Source organism: Prunus dulcis, chromosome 5, assembly GCF_902201215.1.
Source record: "Prunus dulcis chromosome 5, ALMONDv2, whole genome shotgun sequence".
Lineage (NCBI taxonomy): Eukaryota > Viridiplantae > Streptophyta > Magnoliopsida > Rosales > Rosaceae > Prunus > Prunus dulcis.
Window position 1 is genome coordinate 1292049 of NC_047654.1, and position 26489 is coordinate 1318537.

A 26489-nucleotide genomic window follows, 5' to 3' on the forward strand; every position below is an offset into this window, starting at 1 on the left:
TTTTCTTACAAATTTCGTGATTTTTATTCAATTTTTATTGATATTGATAATTTCCCTATATTTCCATATAAATTTCTATACTTTTTTGACTACCGATATTTTCGAAACCATCGATATTTTAGACTTTAACTTCATCTAACCATCCTAAATTAATTAATTTAATCATTTTCTCAACAAAAAACAATTATTTAAATAATTCCCCTTGTAAAATATTCTCAAATAGTTGAGTTATATGCTGTTGCGTTTTTTATTTTATTTTATGGAACTAAGCCCTTGCGAAGTTGAAACGATGAATAAAATTATAACTCAAACACATGATTAAGGAAAAATATTTTATTTATTTATTTTTAGAATATTTGTATTTTGTTAGTGCAAAAAATTAGCGTTTGGACTTCGTTAGTGTTGGAGATGGGGTGATAATAATAACCAGTGTCTAGTCTGTTCAAAGTTCAACATGGAGGAGGGCATGGCCGAGAACCAAATCTCACCACCACACCCAATTCACCGTCCCCCTCCTTCTTCGCAGCTCCCCCTATCACCGGCCTCCATCTCATCGTCGGTCAAGATCATCCTCGACATCCTAATCCGAACCACACCCCAGCAGATCGAACCGGCTCTCGCCTCCACCGGAATAATCCCCACCACCGAAGTCGTTGTCGAAGTCCTGAAGCTCTCGTACGACTACCCATTCTCCGCCATAAAGTTCTTCCGATGGGCCGGGCTGGCCCACAAGCACTCAGCCCACGCCTGGAACCTCATGGTCGACCTCCTAGGCCGCAACCGCCTCTTCGAGTCCATGTGGGACGCCATCCGCTCAATGCGGCAGGAAAAGACTCTCTCCTTGGCCGCCTTCGCCTCCGCCTTCGGAAATTACTGCGCTTCTGGAAGCTTCGACGACGCCCTCATGACTTTTCAGGTCATGGACAAATACGGCATCCCAAACGACGTCGTTGCCGCCAATTCTCTGCTCAGCGCAATGTGCCGCGAAAACGGCTGCGTTTTGAGGGCTCTGGACTTCCTCGAGACCATGAAATCGAAGCCGGAATTCGGCCCCGACGGGGACTCGTTTGCTATTTTGCTCGAGGGGCTGGAGAAGGAAGGGGATGCGGCGAAGGCGAAGACAACGTTTGGGGAAATGGTGGTGAGAGTTGGGTGGATGCCGGCGAACGTGGCGGCTTACGACGCTTTCTTGATGACGCTGGTGAGAGGGGAACAAGTGGAGGAGGCTCTGAAATTCTTGATTGTGATGAAGAAGAATAGCTGCTTGCCAGGTTTGAGATTCTTTTCCCGTGCTCTTGATATTCTTGTTAAGCGAAAGGATTCGAAGAATGCAATTTTGATTTGGGATGTTGTGGTTGGCAATGGTAATGGGTTGGTGCCTAATTTGTCAATGTACAATGCCATGATTGGATTATTGTGTGATTGCAATGAGGTCGATGATGCATTTAGGCTCCTTGATGAGATGGTATTTCATGGTGCTTTTCCTGATTCTTTCACTTATAATGTGATCTTTAAGTGTTTGATTAAGAACAAGAAGGTTGGTGATGCCGGTAAGTTTTTTGTGGAGATGGTGAAGAATGAGTGGCTTCCCACCCATGCTAATTTTGCTGCTGCCATCACCATGTTTTTTGAAGGGGATGACCCTGAAATGGGGGTTCAGATTTGGAACTTTATGGTTGAAAACAAGGTCGAGCCTCTTGATGCAGCGGCCAATGCCTTGCTCTTGGGGCTTTGTAAGTTAGATAGGTTGTCAGAGTTGAAGAGGAATGCTGACGATATGCTTGATAGAAGGATCAGCATATACGAATCGACAATGGCGAGCTTGAAGAGTGCCTACTATAAGGATGGCAGAGGTGCAAGGGACAAATATGATGGCTTGGCAAGGAGGTGGAAGACCTCACTAGGTCGCTAGACATTTTATGGCTTAGGTTCTTTTTTCGATATGTATAGGAGTTATGTTCTTTACTTGCATAGGCGTAATCACTTGTGGAAAGTGCGTATATATTCTTTTTCCCTACCAAGCAGGTTTTGTGGTTAACTGTTATTATACAAATTGCCTCTTGTAGCTGTCTGACCTATTCGTCTTCTCTCTCTTCCCGTTCCTCCTTTTTTTCTTTGTTTTGGATTTTGCTTTTCTTTTCTGATATATTCAGTTTGATTTTGATTTCTTGTTGTTCAATGTGCCTGCTGCTGGTCGAGAAATTCTTTCCTTCCTTGAGTTCCTGGTATGAATGCTTTCTTGTTACGTGTTTCCAGAGCTTTGATTATTTAACAGTGCAATCACCAAGCTGCATATAAATGCTGAGAGCATTAGTAGCTCTCTTACTTTACTGCATTTTGGTGCTTCGTTTAATATTTATTTCATTTATAATTTTTATGACAGTCGCTGGCCTTTTTCAATGTCTTTTTGAGAATTTCTATTCTAGACTTTGCTAGATGGCCTCTCATCCTGGTAGTTGGTGTCCTTAAATCATAATTTGAGTGATTACGCTTGTTTTGACTCATTGGTGTACATTTCATGAGGCATCGTTGGATTGTTCTTTGGAATGTAAATGTTGCCTCCTGGTGCAGGTTTGTCATCTCTGTATCTGTAACCCTTTTCTCTCCCTTGATGACTCATGAATTGTTGAAGTCCCAAATTCTCTTCATTCACCTTTCTAAAACTTAAAATCGATGAACTAAAGGACTTATTAAAACCCAATGATCGTTTAGATCAATTCATTTCTTAAAATCTTGAAAGGCATTGTTTTTCGAGGCATGGAATATTTATTGTTTTAGAAAGGCCAGGGTTCTTTTTCTTTTTATCTGACGAAGAATGCAAGTAGAAAAATTGCATTTATTTCAGGCGAGGGCAACAAGTGCTATAAGAGCATTTCGACCCATTTGCCATGGCAAAGGGCAAGGGGAGTCAAGCAAAAGGCAAGTTGCGTTTCCACCCATTGCCATGGTAAATGGCAATTATTATTCACTTAATTTTAATTTTTATTTTACTTAAATGATTAATCTGGATAAGATTTTCAGTTGTCACTTGTCAATATTTATTATAAAATTAACATCTCATATTTCAGATAAAATTTTCGAATAAGATTTTCAGATAAAATTTTGGTAGCTATTTATAGAAAAAAATTTCAGAATTTTTGGGTTTTTTTTTAAAAAAAAAATTACACACAAATTGACAGCTGTTAGATTGGAGGAGAAATATTGGATTGGACGCCCCCGGAAGCGCCACGTGGCTTCTATTTGTTGGGGGGAAAGCAGGGCTGATGCTATGCTGGCGTCAGTGCACGGGATTTTGATTTTGATTTTTTTTTTTTTTTTAAACTTTTGGTGCATGTATGTCACACGGCAACAGTAAATTTTTTTTTTTTTTTGAAATAGTGCGTTGACGCCAGATTGGCATCAATAGCCTTCGAGCAATAGCACGGGGTCGATTTGCCTTTGGGCTTGCTTGGGTTGGTGGCCTCCACATGTTGATCGGGCTGCTGTTGCGCAATGGAACCGCAAAACGACCCTCGGGCCCTCTTTTACAAGGCTGGCCCTCAGTGCTGGAAGTGCTTTGACTTAATATATCACTAACTATACCATAAAACCTTTTCCAGGTTTTAACACGATTTCTTATGTTATCAGCACTTACTTCAATATCAAATCGTGCAGACAATATGGCAGCAACAGTGTTATAAGCAACTGCATTCCAACCACCATCTCCTTTGTGACCGATCTGACGTTCTTCTCTAAGTATATCCGCTAATGAACGCTCCATTTGTATATTCCATCGAAAATAGGCTTTGTCATCTCCTTCAGTGTCATTAATTTGCTTGTCTTTTCTTCTCCTTTGCTTTATTTTGTTTACTTTTTTTGCAATCTTATGTATTTAAAATGATTATAACAACAATATTAATAAATATGATCAACATATATTTGCATCAAAAAATGATCAACATATATAACAAAATAGACACATAAAGCTGAATAATAAGGAAAAAAAAAAAGATCAATAAAGAAGAGTACACATTTATTAAAACTGATAAGAAAAAACGTGATTCAAATGTTTACAACTCCATACATAAATTTAACTTGAGACAGTTCCAACTCAATTAATATATAATGACTGAAAATCATGAATTAGTGGCGCCTCGTGCTTGATAATCAAGAAATATCTGCATTGCTAATGTTTCACGGGAAGTAGTCCATTAAACCAAACCTGTCAGCATGCATAAAGAGTTAAGACTAAATTAGATTGAAGACTAATTAAATAAATACAAATGAATGACCAAATTAAGCCTAGGGATTACATGATCCACACAATTCCATGATATGAAACCTGACAAGCAAATTAACCCAAATGCATCGCAGTCTTTTTACCAAGACACTTTCAACTGGATAACATGTCCTTACACATACACAATTGTAAAGTGAATGAGGGTGTGCAGAGGTGCATCCATAAAGAAATAGAAGAGTTTTTTTAAATTAAAGTTGGGAAGAAGGTAGTGTGCAATTGCCTCTGCCATTTGGATTTTCTATTCCAATATGGGTCTCTTAGGCTATCCTTTGTCCATTTTCCATTGCTCAAATTTGTAGGCAGACTGATTTGCTAAGCATGGGTGTCAAGCACTATATGATTAGAAATTCTCTGCTTTGAGGAACAGCAGGTTCCAATAAATATTGAAGGATGAGTTCAGTGGCATTTGTGGAGAGAATTTTATTTTTTATGATAAGTAAGAAAGTTGTAATGTTGATTAGTTGGATTTATATAATGTTTTAAAAGAGGTGGGTGGAAGTGGCCTTTTCTGAACCTGTTATACATGTAACCTGTTATACATGTAACATCTCTTGCTTTAACAATTTTGAACTGTCAAGCTTATAATTATGTTTACGTTCACTTCATTCAAGAGTTTGAAATCTCCTTTCTTTCTTTTTTTGGTCTGAAATTCATGTTGTATTCAAAAAAAATCCCAAAACAGGGAATAGAGATACAAACAGAAGGCTAAAGCCACGAGGAGCCAACAGAACACAAGAACAAATAACAAAAGCAGTGTCAGACAAAGCTAGATTCCAACGGAGTCTAGAACAACAGTCCCTACCCAGCAAACTAGCCCACTAATAGGAAATTAAAACTAAACAACAGATGCAAACTCTTGAAAGCAGTTTGAAATCTCCTTCAATTTCTAATATTTAGCATATAACCTAGAGAGTTTTTTCCCTAGTTAGTTTTCTCCCTTGGATTTCTGCTTTAGACTGATTTTCCACAGGTAGACCTCTACATTGTTCCTGGTCCTACCTAGAGACCAACCTTAATTTCATCACCTTGTTATGAATATGATCATCTGATTCGTCTTTTTCATTGGCTTTGTAAAAGGAGCATATATCAATATTTCTAATAAGGAGACTTGATGAAACTTTAAGTACATGGCTTGTTATTCCATCCTAGAACGTGATAGCGACTGCTTTCCGTTCCAACTAATTAACAATACGATCAATACAAACACAAATATAACACAAAGCACAACCAAGCACATAGCAGGGGCAAGCACAAGTAGAAGAACAGAGAATTATTATATTGTAAATAAAATTCAATTAACTGAAAAAGGAAAATAGATAACTCAAAATTAGCAAGTACAGTCATGGGAAGAGCAAAGAAAGATGAGTCTGGAAAGAATAGAGAAAGACGAGTCTGGATAGTTGAGACTCTTACCTTGATTGGAAGAGCAATACTCTTGTTAGATTGAAAGACAGAGAGGAGAAATAAAATAAAGCAAAACCATGGTTCCATAGATGAAAAGAATCAATATAGCAGACAAAAAAGAGGCCAACGACAAGGAAAGAAATTGAAAACTAAAACTCACCAGAAAACATAGTAGAACACCATCAAGAGAATACCCATGGTGCGCAGGCTTGTTCTCTTTGGCGAGCATAAGATAGCTTATCGAGGAGATTTGGCGGATAGAAGATGAAAATTCCCTCTTTGTTGGGAATTGTACAATTTTGCCTATTACCACGGAATTTCAACTCGGGATTTTAGATGTGCAATTCCCACGATATTTTCTGCGTGTAATTTGGCAAATCCTGAGTTGATTTTGCCAAACGCTGAACTTTCCCTTTTCCAGGCTCCAAATCCTGACTTTTATTAAAATCCCGAGTTATTTTACCGCATCCAAACACACTGTAAGAGCCTATGTTCTCTGTCTCTTGGATGCTCTCAATCCAATTCTAGCAGTATCAGCTGCATTTGGCTGAGATGCATTTAGTGTAGCTTTCTTTGCAACAGCAGCAGCCTTTGCCCTTACATATGCAAGCTTTCTCCTTGCTGCTTTTGCTTCATCCTACAGAGAAAAAAACAGTTTCAGTTTTTAAGGAAGAAACGATAAAATAGTTTCATGAATAGGCTGGCAATAAAAATAGGCACTCACAGCAGCAATTGCAGGGTCTTGGTTAGGCATTTTTCTTGGTCTTCGTTTACCCCTTGATAAGGGTTTTTGTTATGGCCAGTTGAGCCACAAATACTATACCTAATTTGCATTCTTTGTCTTCCAAACCATTTTTTCCTGGTCTTCTCTCTTCAACCCCTTTTATCCTCACCTTTCTAGGTCTTCCAGGTTGTCTAGTGTAGGCTGGTGGCTTTATTGCTATTTGGTTGGTCTTCTCCCATAGTTGTGACTCATTAATTGGCATAATCAGATTGTTATAGAGGGCCATGTAACTGTCCTTACTGTAGTATGAATGCGCATAATCCTCCGTAGCTTTACCTCATTTGTAATGTATGGCAGCAATTCCATGAGCATAAGGAATGTCAGACAAGTCCCATTTTCTGCAAGAACAAGTGTGATTATCCAAGTCCACCATATATTGGTCACCTCTTCCTACATCCACTTGATATTTAGGACCACCAGAACATTGCACAGTATAATTGCATGCTTTTAACTTTTTGTGTTGGACATGGTAAAAAATGTTCTTACATAATTGATGAGGCCAACTGCTCATCTTGTCCTTCCTCCACTGGATCCTTCTCATCAACAAGCACCTGATCATCTCTAGCATTGTGATAATTGGCTTGTCCTTTGCTGTCTTGATACTATTGTTGAAGCTTTCACACAAGTTATTCGGCAGCATGTCACACTTAATAAGTGTTCTAAAATGAGACTTAGACCATTGTGTTGGTGGCTTCTCAGCAAGCCACTCCCAAGCATTGCTATCTAAGGCCTTCATTAATTCCATTTGATAGTTAAAAGAAGGCACATTGGTAGCTCTAGCATAGGTCCACAACTGATCCCTCAAAATGTTACCTTTATAAGTTTTGTTGAAGTTATCATAAAGGTGCCTCACACAGAATCTTGTCTCAACATTAGGCACAATGTCTTCAAATGGACCAGGCAGTCCTTTTTGCTTGTCAGATATAACGGCCCATCCATGGGAATTAACAATGTCCACATCCTTGGCCAACAGATCAATGAACCATGTCCATGACTCCCTTGTTTCCATCCCAACCACATCATATGCTAGCACCCAAGTCTTGTTATTAGGATTGATCCCAACTACTGTAAGCAACTGTCCACCATAAATCCCTTTTAAATGGCAGGCATCTAACCCAATAAAAGGCATGTAGTTCATCTTAAACCCTCTCTTTAATGGTTATAAACAAATGTACAATCGCTTAAAAACTGTTTCACCATCAACAAACTCACAGTGCATCTTTGTTGTGGAGCCAGAGTTTTTGTCTTCCAGCTCATGGCAATAATCCCAGAGCATGGTATATTGCTCATCAACTGTTCCTTCAATGATTCGAAATGCCTCTGCCTTTGCCATGTAAGCTTTTATCATAGATATACCTACTTTAAACTCAGAAGAGGCTGAGTTCACTATAGATTGTGGAGGCATCGTGGGATTTGACTGAATTCTAGGCAGGAACTTATCTCTCAACCATTTACTTGAGGCTTGTGTGTTTTCAAACACTCTGACACAATTATGAATAGGATTATAATATTTCACCACCAAGCTTTGATCTGTGGGGTTTTTCCAAGCCACATAAATCTGCCATGGACAACTCACTGCTTTACACATTGCCTTCAGCTTATACCTTTCATTCTTGGTGAAAGTGACATGTTTCCCACTCAACAAGCAATATTCACGAACAGCTTCTCTGAAAACCTTGCAGTTACTGAATATCATTCTAGTAGGGGTGGGCATGCTCCGGTTCAGTCTGATTTTCACCTTAAATCGGAACCAGAACCGATACTATTTAATTAGTCTGGTTCGGTTCGGTTTAAGAAATTTTTTTTTAAAAAATAGTCGGTTCCGGGTTTGAACCAAATTATTATTTTAAAATAAAAAGTAAAATAAAAAAGTTATTTTTTTGGCTTAAAAATTAACAAATGATCCAATTCATACAATGAGAAATTTTTTGAAGTTGAACTTGGAAAAATATTAATTATAAAATTTAAAATACAGCATTGGATTTTAAAATTTTGTAATAAAATTAAAAAAAAAAATACAACTGGTCCGGTTCAATTTGGTCCGGTGTAAAACCAAAATTAGAACCGGTTGGAACCTGTTCGGTCTGATTTTGATTCGGTTGACATTTTTGGTCAATCAAATTTTTTTCCCCTTTTTTTTCACCGGTCCAGTTCAGTGTTCCTGTTTTCCTGTCCCGATGCCCACCCTTACATTCCTGTATAAAATACAAGGTTTTGTTTGTCTGTTTCATGGTTATAGTGTTCAAATTTTTTCCCCTGCAACGGTGTCATCATCTTCATCTGAATGAATACTTCTTAACTCATCCTCCACTACTTGATCCCCTTCTTCCAATCTGGTGTCTTGAAGATTTGTATAGTGAAAATCTGTAGTCCGAGAAGGTTGGTCCTTATTTTGACCAGTCTGTAAAGGTTGGTCTTCATTTTGGACAGTTTGTGAAGGTTGGTCCCACCTGCCAAGTTGTCAAAATTACGGACCCCACCTTCACCCTCATTAACAACACCACATTCACCCTTACAACAACACCACCTTCGCTCTCATTAACAACACCACCTTCACCCTCATTTCTTTCTTCATCTTCAAGAGGCCGAAAAGTATATTCAACTGGGGCATGGTCTGTAATCCACTATTGCAAAAAAATTGTTTTCCTCAGCAATCTCATCAATGTTATCCCCCCATACTCATTATCAATAAAACTAGATGTATTTGATAAGGATGCATCATTATCTTCCCCTTTTGTTGCACTTGTCATCCCTTCTGTTGCACTTGTCATTGCCACACATTTACCTTTTGAAGACTTTGTAGCCTTTCCCCTCTTTGGTGCCTCAGGTTCAACCACTTCTTTACCCTTTGAAGACCTTGTAGCTTTTCCCTTCTATGGTGCCTCAGCAATTGTTTTACCATTTCCTTTCTTTGGTGCCTTAGGTTTTGAAAAACCCCCAACATCATTCACTGCTTCTTGCTCCACTATCTTCACCTTATGTGGCTCAGGATATTTTGTTGGCTGCTTAACATTGCTCTTTGTCTTATAAGGAACAACAGGACTACAATTAGCATATCCTAGATCCTCAATCACCACTAACCTCTATTTTTGCACCTCGGAACCTTCCATCCTTTGCAGCTCGATCTGTTTGTGTTTGTTTAAAAAGGTATAAGGGTCATCAACCAACTGTGTCAAATAAATATATGTCTCCCTTACTCTTGGCACACATTCACACATTTTCATAACATTTTCATCACACAGAAGCTTTTCTACAGAAGAAGAGTTGGGAAGCTTATAGTGATATAATATTATACCATCATAGCCTAACTCCTTAACCATCAGACTAATTTCAAACATAGACATTTGGTCCTTATTACAAAAATCAATGAAGTCTAGAGTCCCATTGACATACAGGTTGTCACATATAGAACCCCCATGGTTCATTCGACTAGTAAACTTATCATCTTCATCTACAAAGCCACATAACAGTCAAACCTATCAATAAACAATTGTTGAATACAGAAATGGTGAATAAACAAAGACATAAATAAATGTAGAGGTTTTGGACCACTAAGTATTGTCTAGAATCCAAAGCAGTTTGGTCTGACAAAAAATGTGCTTTTTTAATGCTTTTCCAACAACACAATGACAGAAATGGACCATGGGCCACAAATATCACTCTCAAGCACACTTCAAAGCAAATTAAAGGTTCAGAAAAAATAAAACCACAAGCCTTTTATGACGAAACCAAAAAGCTAGAAGGAATAAAACCCCAAACACACGACAACCAAGAGGATGAAAGCCCCATGGCATCTCGACTTACAGCAACCTAGCCTTTTTTGTGCTTTTGATCGATGTGAAATTTGGGGAGGGGGGAGGGGGAATAAGTTTCGATTGGGTAGGCGCTTTGGATGAGTATCTAGAAATCGATTTGGGTTTTTTTTATTTTTTATTTTTATTTATAATTAAAGAGCGCCATGGGCATGGGATGCAGAAAATGCCCTTAAAAAATCGTCTAGCTAGACGCCATGTAGGCTGATTATAGATTTTCTTACGATCTCGCTAATGGAGGGGGCAAATTGGGGTTTTCGTGAAGTTGAGTATGTACTGGTAAATGTCCCCAAAATCAAGTATGAACTCGTAAATGACCTTATAGGTTGGGGGGTTTTATGTAGTATGTCTAAATATAAATGAGTGATGCTAAATGAACCCTAAAATTAACTTAGTACATTCTACTATCAAACTATTTATTGAATTACTAATTTACCCTAATATAAAATGACCAAAAATGATATATTGAATTGTGAAGCAAATGTAATTTTAGTAAGTACATCTTACTCACCATATTCAACCCTAATATTCGATGGAGCGACATTGAACGCTATAAATCCAACCCAACCCCACCACCACCGTCCCTCCCTCTCTCTCCCTCATCGAAATTATCTTATTTGCTCTAAATTTTTTTGCAATGAGTCAAAATCTTCCATGTGTGTGTGGCGTTCGTCCATTAGACTTGGTTAATACATTCAACCCACCCAAAACAATAATAATTTGATGTTCATCTACGGTGTTATTGGTGGTTTCAAGTGAGCATATTCCCAAACGGCTCTTACACTTGCCCACTAGAACTCTAGCTCCTCACCCTTTGATGAATCTAATGACAATTATGTTGCTGTTTGCACCATAAACACCAACTTCCAACAACTCCAATACAACCTATTTCTTCTTAATTAGATACCTTTGGGGTTGATAGCAACCTCAACAGTCTAAGAAACAAGCCCACTTTGGAATTTTCCTTCTTCCACCAGTTGAAGGGAGACAAGTTCCAACACGATATTACGGGCTTATTAGAATCTTATGCTCGTCGGGTCTGGGTTGGCTGGCGATAAGCAAGGGAAGGGTGGAGTTGGGCTGAGAGAGAGAGAGAGAGAGAGAAGGGCGGTGGTGGTAGGGTTGGGTTGGATGCGAGAGGGCCTAAGTCAGAGGAAGGATGGGGTTGGCTCGGTCGGGGGATGATGGGAGGTCGATTTCACAGGTTTAAGTGTAGTTAAGTGGTTTACCACATGTCAAAAAAATAAAAGGGAAACATGTCGGCACATGGCATTTGGTAACAGTAAAAGATAACATTAAAATTGGACTCATGAATGAGTTAGGTGTTGTGTGATAGAGTGTATTAAGGTGTACCAAGAGTGTTTTTAGTAGTTAAATAAGGTGCACTTAGATCATAGGGTGTACTCAGTTAATTTTAGGGTTTGTTTAGCAACACTCATATAAATTTTACATCAGCTTTTATTTTTTCGTTTCAGGGGCGTTTCTGTCCAATTTATTTTTTTATTTTCTATATTAATAAAAAATTATTTACCTTTAAATAAATAAATTTTTTAAAATAAATTATATAAAATAATAATATAAAATAAATTGAAAAACCAAAAAGACCTACCCAACAACATCCCCAAGCCCTGGGGAAAAAAAAAGAAAAAAAAGAAAAAGAAAAACATCCCCAAGGTTCCCACGACGCCCCTGGCCTCTGAACCAAACCCACCCGCCTTCTCTGCTGCCCCTCTCTCTCTCACTCTCTCTATCTCCCTCCCCCTCTGTGTCACCAAACCCAGCTCCTCAACAGCCCAGCAGCAACCTCCTCTCTGAGCTCTCACCACCCACGACTCCTCTCTCTATTCCGACCCGCCGCCGCCACTAACGACCTCCACCACCTCAATCTCCACTGCCAAACAACTTCTCTCTTACTCTCTCTCTTCTCTTTTAGTCCAGAGGTATATATATATATATATATATATATATATATTTTCAGTTTTGGTATCATATTTATTGGATTACTAGAAGAAATAACCTCAGATATATAATTATTTGTTTTTCTATAAGAAGCAAGCAGGCGCAGCTCTCTCTCTCTCTAAACTTCGAGTCAGTGGCTCCATGGATTACGATGGAGGCACATTTAAGTCGACCTCCATCAATGGTGTCAAGATGTACAGCGTTGCTTCCCAGCAACGCTCTCTCGCCACCTGGCTTGACCCTAAGAAGCGTCGAGCGCTTCGCAAAGATCAAAGTACAACCCTCTTCTTTGCTAATTTCTTCCAGTTAGTTAATTTTGTTGTAATGGAGATAACTTTTGTTTATTTTATTTATGCTTTTGTCGACTTTACAGTAACTTCATGTGAATTTATTTCTGATTTTGAGTACTTTCGCTTGAATCTTCGCTTAAACCCTAGACTAATATCAACTTGCACTGCTACTGGGATACTTTGATTCTTCTCATACTTCGTTTTGGGTGCTAATCATTAGGGTGGAATCTGTTAAGGATAAATTGCATACTACAGAGCAATACAATGTTGTTGTTTTTAAAAAATACTTGCTTGAGTTCTGAAGTATACTTTCCCAGTAAAACTTATTTAAGGGAATGCATCATAACATATGCTTAATTTCTATGACTATGATCATTTAAGAGTTAGTCTGAGATGGAAATATGTTTTCAAAATCATTTCAAGCTGACACAAAACTTTTTGGCATCAATTTCATCTAATGGGAGTTCTGTCTTCATTGTTTATTTGTCAGATTATTTGCAAAGGGTGGACTTGATCCAAGACCTGAGATTTGAAACTGCAACTACTAAAATCAAGGCAACTCCTGACGGGGAGTTCGTAATTGCAGCAGGTGCCTTTAAGCTTTACTTTATGTTCTGTGTGGTATGGTAATTTTATTTTTACAATAAAAAGTTAATTCTACATAAAATGTCTATTTGTGTGTCATGGTGTACTCGTATAGAGTAAAAACATTTGAACTTGTACCCACTGTGATTTTTACTATTGAAATTCAGGTATTTACCCACCACAAGTCAAAGTTTATGAGCTGAGGGAATTATCACTCAAGTTTGAAAGGCACTTGGATTCAGAGATAATTGATTTTGAGGTAGTTCAGTTTCACCATTTCAATTCATTTCTGATGTGACATGATATTTGAAATATTTATTGATGGTCCATGGCTGATTTGTGTTCAGCGTCTGTCGGGTTTTTCAGTATTTTATCGGTGAAGTTGCTCCTCTCTAAATAATTTTCATATTTTTGAATTTTCAGTTACAATCGTTAATGTAAACTCTTGCTTGCAATTACTTCTTTTTTTCTTTTTCACTTACCCTTCGCTCTTGCAATTTCAGTTAGTCTTTCTTGTAGAGTAAGGATAAGAGCATTTCTAAGGAATGTGATGAAGCTGAAAGAAAAGTTTAATAGTTAATAGATCTTACAAGAGTTTTATTTTTATTAATTAGCAAAGAAAATGCAATTGCACACCCTTTTTTCCCCTTGTTCCAGTATAGTTTGCTTCTGAATGGTACTGTTTTCTCCTTCCAAAATCCAAAATTTGTTCAAGTTTTGTAGTTGGTTTATAACTTAAATGCCAATATTATATTTTGGATATCATCATTCCATGTTTGCTCCTTAAAGGTGCCAATGTTATGCTGTATTTTCAATATGTTCTCATGGAACTTAAAATATTACTGACTCAACTTTTTGTTACACATTCAGGTTTTGGCTGGTGATTATTCAAAGCTTGCATTTTTATGCGCTGATCGTTCCGTTTATCTACATGCAAAATATGGAAAACATTACAGTGTGCGAATTCCAAGGTTACTCTTTATACTTTGTTTATGTTAATGGCTCATGAATGGAAATAGTATTAAAACCATGTGGTTGCTTTATTAAACTTTGAACTCTATGTTTCATTATGTACTGTGGTTACTCTTTTCTATTTCTGTTCCTTTTGGCTGTTATGTATTATTGGGTTGTTTGGTTAGAAAGTATACAGATGGATATTTGAGGATGTGAGGGGCGATGTGGTGGTTTATTTGTTGGAGAGGATTTGTTTTGGGGCATCTCTTTGGGTATTCGTGTCATCGGAGTTTTGGGCGAGCTTATTTTCTGTTATTTTTTTCCTAGATTGGAACAGTGTTGTTTCTGAATGCCTTCGGTTGTTGCATTGGATTCATTTTCCTATAAAAACAAAGACAAAACAAGAGGGAAAATTGGATACAGAATGAGTAACTTTATGCATGTGTGTGTGGATATATATATATATATATATATATATATATATATATAAGGGGAGTTTACATCTGCTTGCCTGCGTGTGTAAATGTATTTTTGAATCATTCAACCTATAATACACCACAAAATGACAGCGCCCTTTATTGTATCAATAAAAATATGAAATGATGTTTCACACATTTATTATTTACAAATGGGCCCGCAATAATTCAGAATCTTCTCCCTTTTGGGGCGTCATGTTTCCACCATCTCTATCATTGAATGAGTTGATAGAATCACCAACCCATTAAAAAACCACCAACCTTTCAGAAATGTGGAAAGGTAAGTAACTAAATACATAACCTTTTCTGAATTCTGTTTTCTATTTTTTCTTGAGTATTTGTTGACCTACTTTCTCTCTATTCAAACCATATTTTTCCCCTTTAATGTTACCCATGTTAAGAGTTTTCATTAAATTGTTTTCTAAAACTACATGGCACCAATACAGTAATGAAATACTTGAGCAACTACATTACTTTAGAACTAAAGTTTAGTACATCTAGCATTTACCCGAGTCGGTTTTGTTTTAGCCCTCTTTTGCAATGTATGAATTAAACTTTTATCCTTACATTTCAAAAATTTATTTCCATTACATAAAAAGATAAAATAATAAAATAACTTCATAATTTATTCACAATTAGAATTATGGTCAAGATTGTATAACTTGTGTAATTTAGATTCAATTTTATCTAGTTTGTAATTTAGATTAATACTTGAACAATGCATGGGTTGTAGCTTGAATAAGTGTGATATTCTTTCTGCAATGAGTTTATTGAACTTGTGTATACAGAATGGGAAGGGACATTGTGTATGATTGCTGGTCTTGTGACTTGCTTTGTGCTGCCTCTTCCCCAGAATTGTACAGGATTAATCTGGAACAGGTTTTATTGCTTAACTAGAATTTTCTATTTAATCTCCTTTAATTCATAGGTATGTTGATAATGATTTTGACTTGTTTGCAGGGGCGGTTTCTCTCTTCCCTGAGCACACAATCAGCGGCACTAAATGTAGTTTCTCGGAGGTTGCTTATTGATCTTTTTTTACTAGTTTAGTTTCTTTTGCTTCTTTAGTTATCAGATATATGTAGGATTTCATTATATTTGGCAATTTTTGGTTAATTATCTAAGCTTAAGGAGATTTTCTTTTAAATTTCAGCAAGCTTCACGGTCTAGTTGCTTGTGGTGGTGAGGATGGTGCTGTGGAATGTTTTGACTTGAGGACGAAATCCTCGGTTGGTAGGATTAATGCTGTGGCACCTGCTGGTGACATTGACCAGGTAACGGTCCTTTGATCTATTTGTTTTGAGTAAATATTCGTTAATGAAGACAGGAAGAAGTCTAATTGGTTGCCACAATGTACTCAATGTCATGGATTAAGATGTGAGGAAGAATTATGGCATGCAACCTCGGTTTGAGCTGAAGTTCCTTGCTGTATAAAATGCTATTTTAATTGGCAAATCCATCACCCTTCGAAGTTCAAATTATTTTCAAATACTATGTTGGTCAGCTGTAGGATATGCACGTGTCTATTGTGGTTGTCTGGATAATTTGGCCATGATACAAATGCCAATTTGTTTCCTATGCTTTTGAAAGATGTAACTATGGGTATGTTTGGTAGTATGGTTTTACAAGTTCGGGCGATATCACGCTGACCAACCTTGTTGATTTTGACGTACTTGAAACTGTAGTCATACCCAAAAAAAAAAAAAAAAAAAGAAAAAAAAAAGAAAAAAAAAGAAGGAACTCACCAATCCAAACCAATGACCATCAGTTTGAATTGGTTTTGTATCTTGGTTTTAGATGGTAAAATTCAGTTTTGTTCTATTTCACCTAGAAAACAGCAGACTTTTTTATTTTATTTTTTTATTTTTAATATTCATGAAAATTTCAAAAAAGACTGTTATCAATCACATTGCTCCAATTAAAGTTTTAGACTACATAATGTCAATGTTTAACCACAAGGCTTTGTTGTGGTAGTTTGACAAGAGCACAGTGAAAAATGAGGGCCTCATGACCTTCTTAGCATCAGTTTTCCTTGTTCACTTTTTATATTGTCTCAATTGTTACTTATCTTTTTTGAAAATGGAAATAAAAGAAGTGGGTTGAATGATCTGGCTGGTTCATCAGTTCAGTCACACATGAATGTCAGGGGAATAAAGTTGTATGTGGTATTCCTGTGAATGATGATCCTTTCTCATCAACTATTAATCTGACACGATTATCCTTAATCTGGCTGCTTCCTGGATTTGCAGGAGGTCACCGCATTGGAATTTGATGAAAAAACGGGTTTTCTAATGGCTGTTGGAAGCAGTGCAGGGAAGGTATGATGCCATTTTTCTTTTCGCTAGTAAAAGAATCTGTAATTTGTATATTTTCTATTTGCTGATATAGCTGTGATCTCATTTTAGTTATGTGTGTTATCAGAACTAGGAACCATATTTTTTTTATTGTCAACCATGCAATAATTGTAGTTTTCGTCAATTTTTTATGTTCAATTTTACAGAATTCTCTTGGATTATAAACTTGATAGGTACCGTATATCTGTATCTGCATGCATAGATTTTACACTTAACAAGCATAAAAATGTTTGAGACAGCCACTTGTTTTCCATGACGGATACATAGAGGGTCAAAATTTAAGGTACTTGAGAGGCTCAATTAAGCTAGTGGCTCATGGAAGGGTGACAAATACCGTTTGAAGTGAAAAATGAAACTGCCAGCCAACTCAGGAGCTAATCAAAACTGTTTGTCAAATTATCAACAATTTTGCAGACTTTATTCTTATGGAGAAGTCATGTGAATTGTATTCTTTATGTCAACGAGGGGGGAATTTTAATTGTCGTATTTACGTCCCACTGTTACTGGCACCTTAGTGCGTAATCATTTGTCCAAATAGAAATGGTCTTAACGTGATGGGGGGATGATTTTCCCTTGGCTACAATGTTATTAATGAAGGTGGAAACAAGGTTTTTTAAGATATCTAATATAAAAAAAAAGGTTAGTCAAGATAAGAGATAACTGGGATCAACCATCAGGTAGGTGGTTGTAGGTGGTGATTTACATGGTTCATTTGGTGATGCAGTAGATTACTGGTTTATGGTCATTTTGTGGAGATTGACTGAGTGCCTTGTTGGAGGATGTGGTGATAAAAAAAACCCTTTGTGGGTAGTCTCATGAACTTATAACTGAAGAAAAGATAGAAGGATGAGGACTAGGATATATGGATCTCTTTGGGCAATAATATGTTGTGAATGTAGGCTACACAGAGCTGATTCAAGGGCTTGGAGATTGAATGAACAGGGACTCTCTCTTGAAAATTCCGTTTTTAGATATCTTTGTTAGGGATGACAGTCTCAATTTGTGTTCCAGAGTTATAAATGGTCATTTACTGTTATTTGAAATGTTACATATATAATTGTAACTATCCATAAGTTCTTTGAGAGCTGCACTATCACCGAATCATATTGTACCTCAAATCCCGTACCCGTATCTGTGCAATATAGGTTGGCACAATCACTTCTTTCACCTTCAGTCGGAGTCTTGAATAGAGCCTCTGTCAAGAATATGTCAGAGCTGTGCCCAATCTTTCAAAAAGAATGTAGCTCTGTCAATTTACATTTTAGTTGCTATTCATTGAATCTACATCCTTTTACTGTTGCGTGCATAGAAATATAATTTCAATCGTGTCATTGAACTGGCAGGTACTCATTTATGACTTGCGCTCATCACATCCTATACAGGTTAAGGATCACATGTAAGCGACTTCATTATAACTTACATGTGAATTTCTTATTATGTGGTTTTTCTGGTTGAGCACAATGAGGGAGTCTGTTTTTCCTTTTATAACTTTCTGGCTGTTGAGAATACTGTCATTGGTTTATAGGTATGGCAGCCCGATATTAGACATTAAGTGGCATCAAACTCTTAATTCTGAGGCGCCAAAGTTAATGACCACTGATAATCACATTGTTAGAATATGGGATCCCGACACGGTAAGACATTATATTTGAGAAGACAATTTTTTTTGGGAAAACAATTGTTTTCTTTGATCATTGGATATTAGAATTCTGTATTTGTAAATAAATATATGTTGCATTTTTCCTTTGTTGCAGGGTGAAGGCATGACCAGCATTGAGCCAACAGCTGGAACAATTAATGATATATGTGCATTTCCTGGGAGTGGATTAATGTTGCTGGCTCTAGACTGCAGTCAGATTCCATCTTATTTCATCCCTGATCTTGGACCTGCACCCAATTGGTGTTCTGAACTCCAAAAGCTTACTGTGGGTTTTCAGATGTTATTTACTTATTTCGTATATGGATTTAGTTTCATTTTGTGTGAGGTCATCAGTTAATAGTGATAATGTTTGACTTCTTTCTACAGGAAGAGCTAGAGGAGGGTGGACAGACAACCATCTATGATGATTTCAAATTTTTGACAAAAGAAGACCTTGAGAGGTTGAAGTTGACTGGTCTCATTGGGACCAATCTCCTTAGAGCCTACATGCATGGGTTTTTTATTGATTATCGGTTGTATAAAAAGGTTAGGCTGTCTTCCTTTGTATGTATAATTATTTTTATGAAGGGTGCAATGGCTGTTCGTGAAACAAAATAATCCGTATCATCCAGTTTAGAATGGTTGGTTTGGTTTCAGAAAGCGGAGAACAATAATCTGTATTAGGCTTTTTACCTTTATTGAAGACTCTTATCTGTTTCTATTGTTTTGTGATTTTTTTGTTGGTTATAATTGTTTTTTGAAATGTATGGTTTTGGCCGTTTTAGGATTTAGTGAGTTCTTTAGCTGGCTGTTTTAGGATTTAGTGAGTTCTTGGGTGTGTTTTTAAAGTTGTCTGTCTTGAAAGATGCATATCTTCATAGTCAAAGATGATGTTTTCCGTGCTCGAGTATGGTATTTGTTCGATTGCTTCTGATTATTATACAAAGTTTGCTGCTTTATTTGATAGTATTTACATTCTGGCAGGCAAAAGCTTTGGCAGAGAATTTTGATTATGCTGAATACATTGAACAACGTAAAGGAGAGAAGCTAGAGAAAGAACGTGCACAGCGAATTACGGTTAATTATTTTCATCTACATTATTTATTATTTATATAGAGTTTTTATTTATTTGTTCAATTACTCTGCATTTATCACTATGTGCAGCTCTTGAGAAATTTCTGTTATGACCGAGGCAATTGCACTAAAGTATATGAGAATTTGTGAGCCTGGATGTTCTAGTTTCCTCAATTCCCCATATTATTTGCATATGCGTATATGTATATATTTATTTTGAGGCAGGGTGGTTTTCGAATAATTGTTGGAAAACTTGGTATTCTCCTCAAAGTAGTTAGACTAGGCATGAGTTGTGTTCTGCCACTTCACCCTATACATTGTAAACATATCTTCTCTCATTTTTCTTAATCTTAACATCCACACATATACGTAGATATATATATATATATATATTGAGCCCTACAAGGGTGTCCCTCAAATAAGCTTATTTGAGGGATCTCTCAACTGAAGCTATACAGTTATTGTCTCATTACTGTTCGACCAGAGCAAACTGTGACCCTTATCTGCTCCCTTTTTCAGTTTTATTTTTGGTTCAGTTTCCAGAAAATCTGAATTTATGACTCTAGTTATCCCAGAGCCCCCAAGATATCTCTGAATACTTTTAAATCCAAATTAATCTCTAAGTTATTTTCCTGTACAAAATTTTAACCATCCACATAGAGCATGCTCCTTTGCTTTGAGGTGCTCTCATAAATTTTAAAGAGAACTGACCCTTTTGTATTTCAATGCAATATGAGTGGGATTCAACTGTTAAATTTTGGGGGTTTTGAATCTCCTTTAGGAGATTGCAGGATTGTAGAGTGAATTATATGGCTATGGACTTTAGTTTGTGGTAGATTTATGTCATGTTAGATTATCTTCTTGAGACTGATTACTATATCTCTTATATGTTGTACTTTTCTTTGCTGCAGATTAAGAGGAAATTGCCCAAGGTCAATCGGACTCTTGCGAAGAGTATTCTTGATAATGAAGATGCAGAGAATGAAATTAAAGATGCTGATAGCAACGAGACTAAGAAGCTGTCAAAGAAAAAGAAGGCACTTGGTAGTGAAATTCTCAAGGACGAGCGATTCGGAAATATGTTTGAAAATAAGGTATGAAAATCTGAACCTTTGGCTCCTGTAAGAAAAGGGCAACAATTTAACCCAAAAATTTGTTCAAGTAGTTCACCATCCCTTTCTATAAATTTTAATTAAAAAAAGAAGAAGAAATAAACACAAAAGAATTCTTCATCCCTCTCCTCCCCTCCCCCTTCCACCTCCTTTGCCTCCCTTTCCTCCCTTCTGTCTCCTTTCCCTGGTAATGGCCTCTTTTTACCCAACTCTTCTCTAAAGGGTTCGTTCATTTATGTGATTATAGCTGAAATCCGCTGGATGTTTGTTGAGCTTATTAATAGTTACAGCATAAAGAGCCTATGCATTTAAGTGTCAGTAATGTCTTCTGTTGGTGGTTTGATGCTAAAAGAAAAAAATGCATCTTCCCCGTTGCCTCCCCATTATTGAAGCCGGTCATCTCCATCCGACACCTATCCTTGTCCCCAATACCTTCATGTTCTTGAGTATTATCAGAAGATTCTAAGGTCTCGAAACTCGTAAGTGACATCGATGGAATCTGTCATCCTTTCTTGTTGTTGAATGGGTTACCCATCAGTGGACTGATTCATTTCTGTTCTTACCTCGCCATGTGTTCTTCCCATCCCTTCCAATGCTTTCAATGGCATGGTGGATGTGAGGCATTTTGTTACCTCACAGCCGAGTAAATCTCAAGTCATTGATGTGTAAGCTGTTTGACACTTAAAATATTTTGAATATAAATGTATAAATATGTTTAACAAATATAAGAGGACCACTATTCAAGTGCAGAATGTGCAAAAATGCATTGGCTGACTTGCTGGTCAATCGGCAACCACATTTTTTTGTGTGGATGTATGAATTGGAGATCCCTCATTATGTCACTTTCCCCCAGTTTTGGTCGGAGTTTCTTGTCGCATAATGCATCCATAACTTGTATGTCTGTCATGTAACTCTAGTTCCCTTCATAGCTGATATTGACGGCTAAAGTTCTTTGCTAGGTAAACCTTTTTTGCTTGGATTGTTGTCCATGGTATAGTTAAAATACTTGCAAGTCCTACAATGGAAAAAGGGCTTGCATCTGTCCCTTATTCGCCATTGGTGCAACATGTGTAAAGTGCAAGCGAAGTATTGATCACATTTTTTCCTTCCAAGTTCTATGCGTTGAGACCGTTGAGACTGTTTTATAAGCTCTTTAGGTGGCTAGGTTGAGTTGGGTGGTTCCTCTTCTTGTGACCATTCATGGAGGGGTTTGGTGGAGGGAAGAACGCAAAGGTTTTGTAGTGTTAAAGAAAATCTGCTGGGTTTTTTGGTTGGGACCAAACAGTTAAATTTTCAGGAGTAAAGAAGGGAAGGCAGTAGACTACTTGTATAACCTATGGCCAGATTGTGGCCCTGACTTTATGCTTCCGCGTCTTTTGAAGTGAGAGACTATTCTTTCTTCCTTCTGAGTTTGGATTAGGAAGCAGCTATCTTATGACCCTGGTTGTGTTGCATTATGGCTTGCTTGGCTGGCTGGTTGTTTTGCTGGTTAGCTCATTTTTTTTCAGGCTTCCGCTGCTTAAACTGTTTCAGTGCTTTTTAGTTTAGTGGACTGCGGGGTCATTTTCTGTATTAGCTCCATTTCTGTTTATTACATCTTATTAGTTTCCTACAAAATGAAAATAAATAAATAAATAATGAGAAGTCGGGGCCGAATCGTGTTTTATTTTTTTTGGGTTGAACAGTTTTTTATAATGATTCGTTTTTGTGTTTTGTGTTCAGGATTATCAAATTGATGAGTTTTCGCAAGAGTATGTGGCTTTACACCCTATGCCTTCTAAGAAGCAACCATCGTTGGTGGATGAACATTTTAGACCTGCCATGGAGGATGAAGATCAGAACTTAAGTGATTCTGATGCCTCCGCAACATCTTTGTCATCAGAGGAACCTGGCCATGAAAAGAGTAAAATGAGAAAGAAAGGACGAACTCCAAGGTAAAGATTTCTGGTTCCTTTGCCGACACTCATTGTCCTGTTTATTTATCTGTTACAACTTACATTACTTCCATGTCCCTGAGTTTGTGGAAGTTCAAGTATCTCCCTCTTATGTTTAGAAGTTACACTATCCTGTCCCGTATAAGGAGGTTTCACAATACATTTTAGTGTTGAGGGAAATTTCACTTCAGGAGTGGGTTTCGATCATACAAGTGTTTGCTTTTGGGGTAGAAATATCAGTTGATCTGTAGAAGTTTTCAGAGTGTCCATGACAACTAGATTAAAGTTATTGGTTTGCCTGATAAACATTTTGAGCTCAGTTACCAATGTAGGAGTCTAAAAGACCAAAAATGTGAACATAAGACAATAGAAAACTGTATTAAAGAAAATTGTATGTTCTCTATGGGAGGGGAGGTCGGTGTAATTCCGGAAAATAGAATATTGAAAACTGAAGGGATGTCGGGGAATTTTGAATAAAACCTTAGGAGGTCAGCATAATTTACTCTGATCAATTAATGGATCTGTCAGACATGTGCAACTTTTGCTAGATTTGGTGATTTGAACGCCAAGGTGATTTGTCTATTTTCCAGTGAACTGTTGCATTGTAGTTCTGCGTATTTATGTATAGAGTTTTGATTCAAATCTTGAAATGTCTGTTTGAGCTTAAAACTCTAAATCTGAGTTACTAAATATCTGTTTATTGAAATCCTATTAGATTGTATGAAGTCAAGGATGAGCGGCATGCAGAAGCATTCTTAAATCGTGAGTCATTTGCAAAGGAGGAATTACTTCCATTGGGCGAGAGGGTAGCAGCTCTCAGAGATGATCGGCAGGTTTCTGCTATCCCAAGTGATGTTAAGCTGGGACCTGGAGGTTCACGTGAGATTTCCTTTAGAGCTAGAAGCTCTGCTAAGTACAAAGAGGACGAGGAGGATGAAGAAGCACAGCGTGGAAAGAGGAGGGGAGTTCAATCATTAGGACTAAAACAAAATAGTAATGGATTCGGAAGTCGAGGGAGAGGAGGCAGGGGAGGTAGAGGAGGCAGAGGAGGGAGAAGCGGCAGAGGGAGAGGAGGGCATCGCGGGAGAGGTAGAAGTGGTGGCTGGTAAATTATTTCCAATCCGTTTACGCATGCATCACTTTGTTTATTGTCTTCTATCTTTGGCCTCTCCATTTACAGTTCAACTAAAGATGTTTTCAATACAGAGCGATAGTCGAGTGCATTTAAACAACTTAATGATCCAGGGGAGGATTTATGTTGAGTTGCGCCATTTTTGTTGTCGTTCTTTTTAACCAGCCTTTATACAGAGTGACGTTCACATTTTTGTTGTTGAGATAGTAAATTGAGGGTAGGGAAAGCTACAAGGAGGTACAACGGCTATTTAGCGTCTTGCAGAACGCAGAGGAAATGAAGCTGTATATTGGAATTGTATTTTATATTATATTATCAACTTAACTTATTCAAAATATTGTAAACTGATAGTGGGCAACAGTACTGACGTTAACCAGAACCTGGAATTGGGTTATAGTTCTATTCTGTTTATCATTTCAACTAGTCCCGTTGTGACCAGGGAAAACAATGGTCACCTACTGTTAGATTTAAGAAAACTAATATGCCCCGAAAAACAATTAAGGGGATGTTTGGAATCGTATTCAATTAAGGAATTCAAAGATTTTTATTTTTCTTTAACACAAGGAGTTTTAAAATTCTTTCTTTAAGATTCCTTTTTGGTATTCTATTTGAATACAAAACTTTAAAACTCAAAAACATAATTTGAGTCCAAATCAAAATAATCTTCTTTTTGGTAGGCCCAATTAAAAAAAATAAAAATAAAAATCTTTTTTTTTAATTTTAATTTTTTTTTTTTCCCTTCTTGAAATAATTTTCAAGTTGCATACCAAATAATAGTGTTATACATCAGTTCGAAACCAATACAATTTAGTTCATTTGCATCTGATCCAATATAAATTGGATTGTAATTTTTTCAATCCGATCCAATTATATTAGATGTTTAAATCAAATCCGATCTGATCCAATTAATATGGGATTGGATGATCGGTTTTGATAATGAAATATTAAACATTTGTTCTTAAGTTTAATCTAATCGAACATATTAGTAAACGTAAATGTAAAATATAAATGAAAAACTATATATAAAAAATGTTTTGATTATATAATATATAAAGCATAACTTCATTACATGACTTAAAATATTCATAACTTTTCCAACTACATATATCTACAAGAGCAAAATAAGCATAAAACTAACCTGATTGGATTTGATTGGATTCTCATAAGCAAATCTGTCATCCGATCCAATCATGCCAGTTTTGAAAATTACAGATCCAATACAATCCATCAAATCATCAAAACCCAATGAAATTGAATTGGATTAGATTGGATTGAATCAGTCGATTTGGAAGGATTGGATCTTAAAACATGAATTTTAGAACTCCTTATTTTTAAGAAAAATAAAAAATTTGAATTCCCAAGTAGGATACCAAACAAGTTTAATACCTAACCATGCCAATCTCTCACCGTCGCTCATGTCCGCCCTTTCATTATCCAAAAAAGCCTTCCTCCTCTACTAAAGAGCTATGTTAATATGAAGTAATAGTTTTTGTCTTCTTAATTTTTTGGTTTTATGTTTCCTAATTTCTTTTCCCACAAGGTACAAAACTACTTGGGTTTTCAGTAATGGTATTGACATCATCAAAATGTGTAAAATTGAAAATACAAAAAATAAAACAATGATTCTTTTCTTGCCATATCCTGGAAAACTGTCGAGGCAACCATAATAAATTTTGAAAAAAGAAAGGAAATTGTGAAAATTGTACAACACAGTAAAGGATTCCTTGCCAAGTGGAGTACAAGAAATCAGGAAAGGAGATTATTTAAAGAAAAACTAAATTGCTACTTGAAGATAAATTTATGGCTTTAGTTGAGAAATGAAAAACCCAAAGGAAATTTGTTCATGCCTAAATTTGGTTCAACAACAAGATGATCTCTTCGACATCGAGGTCGATAATCTTTTCAAATCAATTTGGCATGACCAAGCAGATGGTCCCTTAGAACGAGTTTTAGTGCTTAAGGATTGCAACTTGCAAATAGAGATTAAGCGAAAACATGCAATCACACGACATGAGAGATTTACGTGGTTTACCCATAATCGGGCTACGTCCAAGGGGTGTTGGGTATTTGCACTATGGAATGAAGAAAGTGTTGTGCATAAGCGTCACCCAATACATGCAAAATTGTGAGCGCAAACAAATGCAACAATAGGCAAGAAACAAAGAGAGCAAATCAAACAACAAGAATACCAAGATTTATATAGTTCGGCAGGCCTACGTCCAGTTTGGAGGCGATGGAGCAAATCACAATAATCAAATTAGAGAAATACAAAGTGTTTTCACCCAAGAAAATCCAAACCCGAAATATACCCAAGCTCCGAGACAATTTGTTCTCACACCAATCGGCAACCAATGTCTTCTTCTCTTCCAAATAGGAGCAGCAATACCCCAACAATATTTCTCTCTATCTCTCTAAAAGTGGAGACTACTCAAAGTGTTTCAAAGTCTCAATTTTTCAATAACCCACAACATGGCCTTTTTCCTTCTCCTTGGGTTGCTACCGAAGGCGTGTCCAATATAATACACAAGTCAGACCATACATTTAAGTTAGAATGGCTTCTCCAACAAGCCAATGCTTCAAGGTGACGTGCCCAAGTAAATAACCATATGCTCAATTTGAGCCAACAAGTCAACAATCTCCACCTTGGATTAAATTGTGCGAAGCATTCGAAATATTACTCCCAATTGTTCCCTCACAATCC

The 26489-nt window shown here is 36.9% G+C and overlaps 3 protein-coding genes across 4 annotated transcripts; 2 read left to right on the top strand and 1 right to left on the bottom strand.

The window, feature by feature from the left end:
- Nucleotides 1-330: 330 nt before the first annotated feature.
- Nucleotides 331-2400, top strand: LOC117627782 (pentatricopeptide repeat-containing protein At1g52640, mitochondrial-like). Its single transcript, XM_034360023.1, has one exon. The coding sequence runs from the start codon at nucleotides 455-457 to the stop codon at nucleotides 1910-1912; it is 1458 nt and encodes a 485-aa protein (XP_034215914.1). The 5' UTR covers nucleotides 331-454; the 3' UTR covers nucleotides 1913-2400.
- A 4344-nt stretch (nucleotides 2401-6744) lies between these two features.
- LOC117627509 lies at nucleotides 6745-8163 on the bottom strand. Its single transcript, XM_034359630.1, has 2 exons — nucleotides 7680-8163; nucleotides 6745-7577 (listed from the first exon to the last, which is right to left on the bottom strand). The coding sequence occupies exons 1-2, from the start codon at nucleotides 8161-8163 to the stop codon at nucleotides 6745-6747; spliced, it is 1317 nt and encodes a 438-aa protein (XP_034215521.1).
- Nucleotides 8164-11929: 3766 nt separating this feature from the next.
- LOC117628349 (nucleolar protein 10-like) lies at nucleotides 11930-24346 on the top strand. Of its 2 annotated transcripts, none has more exons than XM_034360773.1 (17): nucleotides 11930-12219; nucleotides 12329-12512; nucleotides 13019-13117; nucleotides 13281-13372; nucleotides 13984-14084; nucleotides 15332-15422; nucleotides 15504-15562; nucleotides 15697-15817; nucleotides 16793-16861; nucleotides 18241-18293; nucleotides 18423-18531; nucleotides 18652-18822; nucleotides 18924-19082; nucleotides 19521-19613; nucleotides 20522-20704; nucleotides 22445-22656; nucleotides 23372-24346. In XM_034360773.1, the coding sequence occupies exons 2-17, from the start codon at nucleotides 12380-12382 to the stop codon at nucleotides 23763-23765; spliced, it is 2139 nt and encodes a 712-aa protein (XP_034216664.1). In that variant the 5' UTR covers nucleotides 11930-12219; nucleotides 12329-12379; the 3' UTR covers nucleotides 23766-24346. The 2 variants fall into 2 exon arrangements, with proteins under 2 accessions (XP_034216664.1, XP_034216665.1); XM_034360774.1 differs by having other exon boundaries at nucleotides 12332-12512.
- The last annotated feature ends 2143 nt before the right edge of the window (nucleotides 24347-26489 follow it).

What these genes read in the sequence shown, in the direction of transcription:
- LOC117627509 (XM_034359630.1), bottom strand. Translation starts at nt 8,163, where the DNA reads ATGATATTCAGTAACTGCAAGGTTTTCAGAGAAGCTGTTCGTGAATAT. An exon ending in CTCCACAACAAAGATGCACT is followed by an intron (nt 7,578 to 7,679) that starts GTGAGTTTGTTG and finishes TTATTGGGTTAG; the next exon opens with ATGCCTGCCATTTAAAAGGG.
- LOC117627782 (XM_034360023.1), top strand. Translation starts at nt 455, where the DNA reads ATGGAGGAGGGCATGGCCGAGAACCAAATCTCACCACCACACCCAATT.
- LOC117628349 (XM_034360773.1), top strand. Translation starts at nt 12,380, where the DNA reads ATGGATTACGATGGAGGCACATTTAAGTCGACCTCCATCAATGGTGTC. An exon ending in TTGGAAGCAGTGCAGGGAAG is followed by an intron (nt 16,862 to 18,240) that starts GTATGATGCCAT and finishes TTGAACTGGCAG; the next exon opens with GTACTCATTTATGACTTGCG. An exon ending in GAAATATGTTTGAAAATAAG is followed by an intron (nt 20,705 to 22,444) that starts GTATGAAAATCT and finishes TTTTGTGTTCAG; the next exon opens with GATTATCAAATTGATGAGTT.